Source organism: Vanessa atalanta, chromosome 4 (genome assembly GCF_905147765.1).
Source record: "Vanessa atalanta chromosome 4, ilVanAtal1.2, whole genome shotgun sequence".
NCBI lineage: Eukaryota > Metazoa > Arthropoda > Insecta > Lepidoptera > Nymphalidae > Vanessa > Vanessa atalanta.
Genome location: NC_061874.1, coordinates 5,550,592 through 5,562,705, shown reverse-complemented (window position 1 = coordinate 5,562,705; position 12,114 = coordinate 5,550,592). Strand labels below are relative to the sequence as shown.

Sequence of the window (12,114 nt, the reverse complement as noted above, 5' to 3'; positions counted from 1 at the left end):
CGGCGCCGAGGTCAGTTAATAAAAACCGAAGCCTACAAAAATTGGCGCGTAAATCAAATTCAATAAAGCCCTGCACAATAGAGTGGGACAGGCATCGGAAAATGACGCCGACAAACAATGACTGTCGATGTGCTCGGGATGCGTCCCAATCAAATTTATATTACAGACTTTTAATTGTTTTCTACCTTCCTAGCTTTGTTGGATTTTTTTATTGCTTTTTATATGTATCAGTGTAACCGATATGTCAGTCCAAAAGATCCAACGAATGTTATTATTAAAAAAATAATAATTCGGAACATTGAATTTAACTTTGTTTATAAATAATAGGTAATTAAATACAATTTGATTTTAATCGAATATCCCCTAAACATTACTATTCGTTAAAACGATTGCAAAAACAGTCACCCTTTCACATTAAGAATTCTCGTCCATCTTTCCACGTCTCTGAATTAATCGCCCGAGAGCCGCTGTCTATTAAAGTTTCTTCGCAAGTTGTTAAGAGGCTCAACTCCCTCAAAACTCTGCAGATAATGTTAAACATTCATTTAAGTGGGGGTTCTAACTTCCGAATCGTCGTATAAATCTTCTAATTCTTGGAGCGTTTAATATTCATATCACCTTCGCTGCTGCAGTAAGTCGCGATAGCGCACCTCGACTTTGAATCTCTTAAACTCATTACATAATGTACCATTTATATATAATATTATGCGAATCTACGTATAAAATTCATTTTTAGTGATGATTTTATTCCCGGTATTTCAAAAAATGAAGTACAGCAAATATCTATTCTTTCAATTTCATTTATCAGCGAAATAAAAAGTTGTTGAATTTTACCGTCGAGATTCACAATGGTCCAGAATATAGAATTTGACATTATTCAGTGCCTTGGAAAGCATGTAAAACTATTGGTTCGGTACCTAAGCTCAATTTTTCATTCTGTATAATCATGAGAGTTAGAATGTAGTTGCGCATTATAATAAGTCTACAGGGCAGTTGGCTCTCTCCCTTGAGAATCGTCGTAGTTGCCGAAATCAGCCACGGGATTACCGTCGTAAAGCAATCGATTCGTCATTAAAACCGACACTTACAGTACAAAGTCGTTTTTAGTGTCGGTAAGTTTCATTGCAGTTAAGTACCAAGCTTGGGTACCAATCGTAAACGAATCTTCAGACAAGTGAACATTTACGACCCCTGTTTAAAAAACATCGAGGACATTATTTACTTATCAGAAACCTTTGATAAGTGTATCACTTTGCATAAAATATAACTTTTAAACTATATTATTTAAGGAATCAACAAATAAAAGAAATGTATATAAACAATAACATCGCTACAAATTAAAGATAAGATACAGGTCAGCGGAGATACACATATGACTATTAAAAAGGGACTACAATGTATTATATTTTAGGAAAAGTTAAGAACTATTCAAAGTGCCCATACATATATGTATAAAAGTTAAATGTTTTTGTAGGTAAAATTGAAACTAAGTCAATAAGGGTACAACAAATATTTTAAAATAAGTAAAACTACTAGTAGGAATTGCGAGCAATTGCGGGAAGCCGCCAAAACACGTAGCTCGTTCATTCGGGTCGTTACAGCAATGCCAATATTTGTAGACACCTTCTTTCCAATGAAGATGTAGAAAACAAACGAATTTAGCAGCGTACGAAGCATTTGAAGAGATCTCGTTAAATTGGTCGTGTAATAACTGTCTGAACAAGTCGTTCTGACGTCGCCACATCAGCGGTTCGGATACGATCCTTCCGCTCATTTGAGGGCAATGTCACAGCTTTATTATTCTTATATCTCTAACTGAATCAAATGTTCGAAAAATCCCGCCAAAAAATTTAAATAAAACACCCCATATTTTACTATTACGATACAAATTCGATTATATTTAGCTAACCTGTATAAAAGTATCGCAGACAGAACGAATGTTTTATGTATTTATTCAATTTCATGAGAGAGAAGACGCGAAACCCAGAACCGCCCAAGTCATGTTGCCGTCCGCAGTATTTTAAAATAAACGGTACTTTTTATATTCTTAGCATATTTTTCAAAAGTCGGCAGCGCAGCGTTTCAAGCGTATTAATACGCGTCCTTAAACACCCCTTACATGAATAATTAGATGTTTCCCGTTTTTATTCCCACCTTATCTCTAAAACACGCGTTTTAAATTTGCAAACTCATTCTTCTCGCCGTATTGAGGATAATACATCTTAGCTCCGATGCGATTCTGATTAATGCCCTCGACTAGATTCGACGCAACTTTGTTACAGATAACGGCGAAAAATAATGGGACGTGACTCGGCTAATTCGGTTTTTACAAGCTTGAAAAAAGTTTAAAGAAATTTAAGTGAGTATTATTATTAAAATTATAAAGAAAATAAAATTTCACTATTGTTTAAAATCTATGAAATGCTATAGTTTAAAAATGGAAACAATTAAAATATAAAATATGTATTAAATTCCATATAAGCGACCATATTAAATTACTGAAAGAAAGTGGTAGCCGTATCGGTGTTTCCTGATACTCACTAACAGTTTCGCAATATTACCAACTGAATTGATTTCTTTTAAACTAAAAGAAAAATAAACTTTTACAATTTTAACCAATAAGAGCTCATTGTTGACGTCATTAATTATTAAAGTATAAGTTAATTGTATTTTATTTCAGAAATTACTATTAAGATTTTTTTTATTTATTATTGAATGAACTCTCCATTGAAATCTCTTGACTTTCAATATCGTTTTTATGATTTATTTCAATATGGTTTCAATAAATCATTTGTTTTTAATCATTAAATATTTTAGTGCAAATATTTTAATATTAAGGGCCACTCTGGCACGTCATTGGTGATTTATAAAAAAAAAACACAATAGAACCTTTTTGCTTTATCTAAATTTATATCAATAGTGAAATAGGATATTATTCAAAAAGCAATTTACGTATTCCTCTTTCAAAACACGAAACGTCAAAAAATTGTGGTTAGACGTCTAATTGCTTGTAATACCACTAATTATCTTATTTTGAATTAACTTAAAATATGCGGATTTTAATATTAATTGTGGCAACGGCTGGTAAGACAACACATTCTTGTTTTATATACAAAACAGATTAATTTATTAAAAAAATGATCTTACTTTTTTATATTTGTAGCATTATTACTAGAAAATGTAGTTTCCGAAGAAGATGGTATCAAAAGAGGTACCTTTCCTTTCATGGTAAGTTTTAAGACTTTCAATGTATATGTGTTGACGATGAGGCTGGAGACGGCCCAACGGATAAGATACGATAGATAACGTAGATCATAAAACTGGCACTCGTGGGTTCAAATCCTGGCAAGTACTACTAAGATTTCATGTGTGTTAAATCAAAACTGTTCTTTCTCCGAACTACACTAGAACAGTGTGGCGGATTAAGCTCATAGAGGATGGAAAGTTTATTAGGCATGTACGGGACTTTTACGTTTTACAATGTTTATTCAATTTAATGAATCCTAACAAACTTAAACTTAACACTTGCTTTATAGGCTTTTGTTTATTATCCGGATCAAACTGTAGTCAATCCTACTGGAGGCAAATTCATTCGAAGTGCTGTGTTGATACGAGAAAATTGGCTAATATCTTCTTCTCTTGAAAGTGAAAATACTCTTATCTCCTTCCCGGAAAAAACTCTCGTAGCAAGACTTGGCGCTATTAGTATAGATGAAAAATTGGATTTGAATGAAGATGAAGATGAGCAAGAGCGTGAAGTGAGGAACAGTCTTATTATATCACATCTTAGAAAGGTTTTCAGATATATTTTTTTATAAATTAATAAACTTATAATTAACTTTGTGATTTTTCCAGATTATTCGAATAGCTCGACCTTTTAATTTTAATAGTACTGAATGGTGGAATAGCGACATATCGTTATTGAAAACTCTGTTGCCGTTCAACATCACTTTGATAGTAGCACCTTTTGAGACAAGAGCCAATAAACTCAATTCGAATGAAAACTGTTTTATGCTCGTTTATGCTGTAAGTAGTTTATATCTTTTTTGGATTATTAAGTTTGTATAAGATGTTTGTAAACAGTATTTTTCCCATTAGAAACTAAACGAAAATGCAACAGACACAAGATATCTAAAGAAAATATCAGTTGAACTGATATCGTCTTTACAAGATAAGTGTGGTAGCAACTTCAATAAAGATACTATGGTCTGCGCTGCACCCAGTAGCGAAAAGAGCGATATTTATATTGACTCCAACTTCTGCATGGTAAAATATTTTGTGGTTTTACAATAATTGGTTTTTTTTTGTATTCTAATAATAATGTTTATATTTATTATTCTAGGATAATAGTGGTGGTCCTCTTATATGTGACAATGAATTGACTGGTATACAGACATACGTTGATAATTGTAATCAACCATATCTTTATCAGCTTGTAAATTCTTGGGATGATTTAATATCATGTGCAACCGAAGAAAAATGTCTAGAGGAGCAATGCACTAAAATATGCTACACTATAAATAAAGACCCAGTAATGGTGGCAACGCCTAACATAACGTATGCCACTACAGAAGCAATAATGAAGCTAGCCGATGGATATGTTAATGAGACTAATTTTGAAGTATACATATCGTCAATTATTACATCTGAAAAAGAAACCAGTGAGACTGAAACAGTCAAAATAACCTTAATTACTGTAAAAGAATCGGAAGCTAGGACTGAAATGACAACATTGTCATCCGTTTCTGATACACAAGCGACTGAATACACTACAATTAAATCAAGTCAGAACACAGAGAGAGAAACGACGAATATTCCAGAAGAGCGTGAACGAGAGACTAATGTTGAGGCTCAGCAACATGTTACCGTGCGCAGTGGTGCGTCAATAAATATGTTGTATTCATTGAAATATTTTATATATGTTTTTTTCGTTATAGTTTGATTGGCTTAGATTTTACTAATGAATGTCAAAATAGTTGAATAAATTTTGAAAATATTTTTTTCGTTTCAACTATTTTTTTATTGGAATACGTATTAGTTTAAGTTAATAGATTTTTTACTTTTAAAATTTCACATATTTTCACACACTTTCATAATTATATGAATTAAAAGTATTAACGACTTTGATATCTATTAATTTTAAAACATGAGTAAAAAATAAGTTAAACTGCAGTACGTACGTAAAGGATTCCTTCAATACGGTCTGGAAACTTGATAATGCTATTATAGCAAACTGCGGAGGCGTTAAGCCTGCAACCTTACTTAATTCTACTTATTCTAAAACTTTAACATGCTTCGGTCCTGTGGAACATCTTATAATAACTTTCTGAATATTGTTATATTTTGCTTATTTATTAAATATCTTAAAGGAATTCCACGATTTGTTTATAAAAGACCGTAAGCATAATATCTTTTTAAATTCATAGTTTCTTATACTTTCGGTTTTTATTTCATTCCTATTTTTGTGTCGCAATAAAATATAAATTAATGTAATGTAATCTCTGTTTTGTTGATAAGATTAATTAGACAGTCTAATTCAATACTGCCTTTAACTATAAAAATATATTAATTCATTGAAATAAACTCATCATCTATTCGTTTATTTATTTATATATTCGTACGTACACATACAGAATACAATCAGGACATACATTAAAGTTACCGTCTTACACAATTTTGAGCTAGATTACACTCCTAAGCATGTGTACACGGCATGCTCATAACAATTATATTAAAACAGTCAGGTGCCTTTTTTATATGTTACTCAAAATTTAATAAATTACAGTAAATATATACATTAAATTAATTATGTAATAATAATACTAAAATTATATAAATAAAATTGAATATTTATAACTATTAAGCTAATAACAATACATTCATCCATATGAATTATTAGACTAAGAAAATTAATTAAATTCGACCAAGATACCTTAAAGAATATCAATTTTAATACGTGAAATAACTTTTAAAGTACAAACGCGCAGAAGGAATCAGAATGTATCTTAATAGGACTCGATATGTTTAAATTTCGATAGGGGATCGCATCGGAAAACTGTTATGCATATTTTAAAGTTAAATGTACTTACAACGAACTCATCGTGCTGAATGAGAATTCAACGTGAATAGCTCTTTCTGAACTTAAAATGTTTTATGATATTCAACGGACGTGATAAGTAAGCTTTAGAATATATATCGGCTAATTCAATTGTGGTAGTTTATAAGCGCTTATGTTATCATGCGAATATTAAAAAAGGGTATTATTGGTACGGTTAGCAATTAAACTCGGGACTGCTGAAATATACATGCAGTGGAAACGTTACGAAAGTTACCCAGGTCTCTGGGGGAGGGAACCGAGTTTTTGGTGGCATTCTTACCTGTTACCAAAACCACTGTGATCATGTTGATATAACGCATCAGCAATCCATCCTGTGCTGTACTCCAATCGAATATTGAATATAAATCGATAAAAATGTTTAAAAAATAAATCTGCAAGAGTAATCCAATGAATTATATTGATAGTTATTTTATTTTTACGTCTACCTCTTAAATGCTTTTAGACATGTCTTCTCTTCTAACTATTATAATTGTAAAGTCTCACTGGCCAAGAAATTAATTTTCGTCTAAACTGTTTATTATGCCAACACATGATGATACAATCGGACTGATTTTGGTTAAATTGTAGACAGTTCGTAATATTGTTTGCTGAACAAGGGTTGCAGCGAGCCTTTTATTTACTGCAAGCACCTTTGTGTGACGTCCAAATGATCTAACGGCCTTTTTTTACGAATCAATTTTATTAAGATCAAACAATGTAATCGCTTTAAAAACTAATAGGTGATATAAACATATTATGTATAATAAGACTATGTAATATATCTTTTTCAAGGCTTCAAACTCGTATCAGATTTGTAGTTTATGGTTAAGGTCGGTTATAGACATCTGGAGGCCTCTTATTATTCTCCTAATAATTTGAACAAATTTCATTTTAGTCGGATTTTTCAACAAATAATTATGAAACAGGCACATATATTTAATAGTAACATATAATTATACTAAAATTTTACTATATCTACACATACTATATCATATTATATCATATTAAAATAGTTAACTCTACATTATGGTTTTTTTTTGTATCTTAATTGTTGGGCAGCTCTCCTGCGATGGCCCCGGCGGTAGCTTCGTTTACCCTCTACTAAAATCATCGACGTTTATGTTATATTAGTGAAGATAAGATCAATGGTAAATATCCATTGAATTTCTTATCAACATAATATTTATGATGAAGAAATAATCGATTTTATAACAAAAGTAATTTAGGAATAAAGTGAATTATACGAATATTTTATTCATTATCGATATACTCAACAAGTTTCATGATTTATTAATCACTTGAGTATATATTTTCACCCACTACCAGACTATAGGCAAACACACAAAGAAATTCCAAGTAGATTTTCATCAGCCAAGTGTCCAGTAGTCGGTTGACTGAATAACACGGACCAAAACTAAAGATTTAATGAATGATGATGATTACGAAATTATTCGCAATACTTAAAACACCTTCTAAATTTACAATAGCAATATATTGTATGAATAGCTTTGCCGTTTAAGTTGATAATTTTACTTCGTTCTTGTTTACAAAACAATACTATAAAAAAGGCCATTCTGCAAATTTCAGCAATTAACACTGACGGCAATGAGTTAGCAAACAAAAGGAATTAATTCAACAATCTCATAAAAAGAAATAAGCAGTTCATAAAACTTTTAATAATTAAAACTCGAATAAAAATAAAACTCCCCGAGTAGATAATACCAGCTTTAGGAGACATTTGGGATCTCCCTCTTTTCTATACAAATGACATAAAAAGTACTCGGACTTACACTTGTTGAGGATCACGTTGCGATGGTTATGACTTGGAAGTCATTTTATGGGTAAATCCCACGCCGGGGGGAGTTAATACTGACGGCTCTTGTTAACTTATTCTGACTACCAATTGAAGACTGGTAAATGAGAAAATGGCTCATAAAATTAATAGCAACATATAATTATTATGGAATAAAGTGCATTTGAAATGATGTCGTTGAAATTAGTAAACTAAGAACCGGCAGGTGTTGAAAACAATTTAGGAATTAAAACGGGATATTTACTATGTTTTTTTTTTATTTTTATTTGTATATATTATGTGGAGCTCGATATTTCGACATTATCTACGAATGTCTTATTCACGACACTGAAGTTTGCGGGTAGATGTGAAGGCATTAGAAGTAGTCCATACCGGACTACTTCCTTTCTCGTACGTTTGCTGCGTAAACACTGGTCACCACTAAGTACCATTGTCACTTTCACCACTACTATTGTCCCTTGTTTTATTTGTTTTACGTGCACTCGACACTCGATCCCGTATTTTACAGACGAAACTTACTGTATCGATTCGCGAATTATTTATATTATATTTCAAGGGTTTGCATAACTTTATCACTGGATTCCATACAAAATAAAAATCAATCCCCGATTTCAATACTTGTAGTAATAAAAATAACCATGTTAATTTAAAATCTTATAATTTACGAGTTATATACAATAAACGTACATATGTAACTTTATTGTAGTGTATATCTGCGTTTGTAGGAAACATGGTAGATTTGGCGACACATCCATATCTCTTTACAAGAAGAGAACTTTTGTACCCTGCATTGGACGTTGGTGATTGGTGAATATATTTTAAAAATCCTTATTGTAGATATATAAGTGTAATATATATATAATCTGTCATATATATACATACATAGATGTAAATAATTTACGTGATTATTTCAAATAGAAAAATGTATTATTGATCCACAAGCTTAAAACCACATAAAATTTTCTAGAACAAGCATTCATGATTTTCTTTTTTATTGCAAACTTTATTCATACTCATATTTAGACGACTACATTTTCTATGAGCTAAAAACTTAAACTTATTAAAGAGATGACCAGTTTACGTACTCGTTTATGGCTCTTCGGTCTAGTGGCTAGATATAGAGCCGCATTTTCTAGGGTCCTGAGTTCAAACCCCAGGACGGGCCGATAAAAAGTTAATTTTCAGTAACAGCCCAAAGTCTGGAAGTTGGAAGTGTGTTCACTCCCGCGCCTCGGAAAGCCGGTAAAATCATTGGTCCTACGCCTTAACTCTTTCCGATTGTATCGAAATTGCCGCCCTATCGGATTATGAGTGTTAAGGAATAGAGTGCAGTGTCCTGTGAGTGTGAGTGAGAGTCCTGTGTTTGTGCACACACTTGTGCACTATAATATGTCCTGAGTAGTTGGATGGTCTTCCCCTGAGATTAGCCGGCATGCCCGAAATCGGTCAGAAATACATCATCATCAATATATATTTCAGTGTTGCTAGAACAAAAAACTATCTAATATTTTACGGTTTATATATTATATGTTTATCGATCGTATTTTCTCATTACTTCTAAATAAATTTATATATGTTAATATTATTATTACTAAAATTGAAACAATTATTTTTTTATACATATTTATTCTATAAAAGGGTCGTGAAAAATTAATGCTAGTAATCTAATTAGATTATTGTAAAGCAAACAGGTTAGTTGAATAAAATCTTCATTTTTTAGTTTCGAGACAAGACAGGCAAGATATTGTCCATAAAATTGATAACGTCCGAGTTTATTAATTCTAAGAATAATTTATTTGTTATTAGATTTTTTTTTTTGTAAGTTGCTTGGTTTCCCTTTATCTGCATGAAATTTACAAAGTTACAAAATTTACAATCCATTTTGTTTTCTTCTGGTTGCTAATATAACTAATTCTACGTTTCGATTTATTTCAATTTCTGATAATGAGAAACATTTTAATTAATTAAGACCTTACAAAATATTACTATAATCATTTATTTAGGTACAATTTTTATACATTGAAAATTATTACGTAGCACTTAGAAGTAGAAGTAGCGATAGCGACATTACTTTTTTTATCTAATTAATCAAACTAACAACATAATTGGTTATAGGTTTCAAAGGTACAACTTAATTTTATACAAAACCACGCTTAGTCTCACTTTTGGAGCTCACGTCGTATAAAGTTTGCGCCTTGAGTTACTTACATCGATACAAAAAGTTACAAAATGTTCCGGCAGAATAGAATAGAGATTATTGACACGTAGTATTACAAAATACTCGGTGATAGGTCTTTTTACCATGGAAAGCTTATCATATCGCCAAATTGCAATTTTTATTGTTACTATTGTATTCCGGTTCGAAAGGTGAGCGAGGGAGTGTAACTATACGCACAATGGATATAAACTTGGTTCAAAATGTGGACACATTGACTATGTATTGGATATATAGACAATTAATATTTCTTACAGTGGGCGGTGGTAGTCACTAACCATCAGATGGCCTTTTTGTCAAACGCCTAATTATATACAAAAGAGTAACGATCAAAATAAAAATAGACTATGGTGACAGCCATGCGCCATATTCAATTTCAGGTTACATCCAATACAGGCGAGACCAAAGCTTTAGTCCTTTAGCGTAACACTTATTACGAGCATTTACTTGTTGCACATTTATCAAATAATATGACGTTTTTGGGTCATAAGTATTTATACCAACAATCAATATAGGCACATTACAATTGTAAAGTTTGTTGCATTTAAAGCAACGTTCCGACAAAATAAACGCATATATTTTCAACGACTAGGGTTTTTCGAAAGCTTGAAATGCTTACAAATAAATTTCATATTGTACTAATGATACAAATAAATTGAAAAGGAAACCGATCATATTATATATTCCGATACTATTCTATCAAAGAATAACGGAATCGTCAAATCTGCCGACACCGCCTCGGTAGGCAATTTTCAATCTCTTTTCTATTTATGACAGTAATAAAGCGACCGGGAAAAGTCAACAATCAATTTTGTATTTCAATTTATTCCCAACCATCCTAGTTCGTGCGGTGATAAGAAAAAGAAAAACGCGTTCATTGAAAACGGAAATTATTGCAAGAAGCCATCAGTGGTGTGCGCTCGGCTTACGCTGTTTTCTTTTTTATTTTATTTTTTGTCGAACGGTTTCACAGTTTTGATTTGTGGGCCGTCGCGTCGGCCGGTGCCATTTTTCACGCGCCTCATTGTGTCGTTCATGCTCGAGGAAGCTTGGTGCAAAGGTTTGTTCACGTCACACCTTTATTTGACTCGCTTCATTTGAATGTCGAACTGTTTACGTATTTTTACTTCACAAGAGAAATTCTGTTACATGGTATCTAGTTAAATATAACTTTTAATATACGCACGCATTGTTACAGGATTTACTAGTTCAGTTCACTTACCACCAGACAGAACAGCGAAATAATTTAAAATATATATATATATTGCAAATATGAAGAAAATATTTGGTCTTTTGTCAATGCTACAACATTGGTATAATCATGATACTGAACGTACTGAAGTTTTTTTGGTATTTTATATAATAGTGTTTATAGTATAAACTGCCTTGTTTACTGATGAAATTAGAGATGGCATCGATAACATTTCTATCAGACTGTATTCGACCGTCAACGAGGCACGCGGGGAGCCGGGAAATTGGGGTGATTTTTCTTCTCTTTGCACGTCCGCCGTCGAAATGTAACGTCAGCACACACATCACTTTTGTATCTCCAATTCATAACAAAGTCATTATATATACAAATTATTTCATCTTATATATTATTCTTATTACTAAAACCAAAATAAAATAAGCAATAAAAAGCGGAAATTAGTAAAAAATTTATCAAAAAATATTTTTATTTTGCTGTCTCTACTACTTGTATATAGCAGATTATATCACATAAATGATCGACGCTTTGGTAAGTCATATATGAACGTTTTGCAAACCTTCTCCGTCAAATAAACATTTCGAATTTTACGCTTACCTCTAAACTGATGGAAATGTTTTTCTTTCATTGCTGGCTCGCTAGCATGTTTATGAGTACAAATTAATAAAGGTATATTTTAAAACAAATTATATTGGTTTGTCAAGTGTAATATTAAATCTAGATGTATGTATTTGGTTATGGTCAAAGTGAGATGAATTCTCTAACTTCACGTTTAAAATTAA

The 12,114-nt window shown here is 31.7% G+C and overlaps 1 protein-coding gene across 1 annotated transcript; it reads left to right on the top strand.

Moving 5' to 3' along the window:
- The first annotated feature begins 3,001 nt into the window (after positions 1-3,001).
- On the top strand, positions 3,002-4,942 carry LOC125077969 (serine protease sp-Eoc49-like). Its single transcript, XM_047690104.1, has 6 exons — positions 3,002-3,084; positions 3,164-3,228; positions 3,537-3,758; positions 3,856-4,026; positions 4,099-4,266; positions 4,343-4,942. The coding sequence occupies exons 1-6, from the start codon at positions 3,051-3,053 to the stop codon at positions 4,940-4,942; spliced, it is 1,260 nt and encodes a 419-aa protein (XP_047546060.1). The 5' UTR covers positions 3,002-3,050.
- The last annotated feature ends 7,172 nt before the right edge of the window (positions 4,943-12,114 follow it).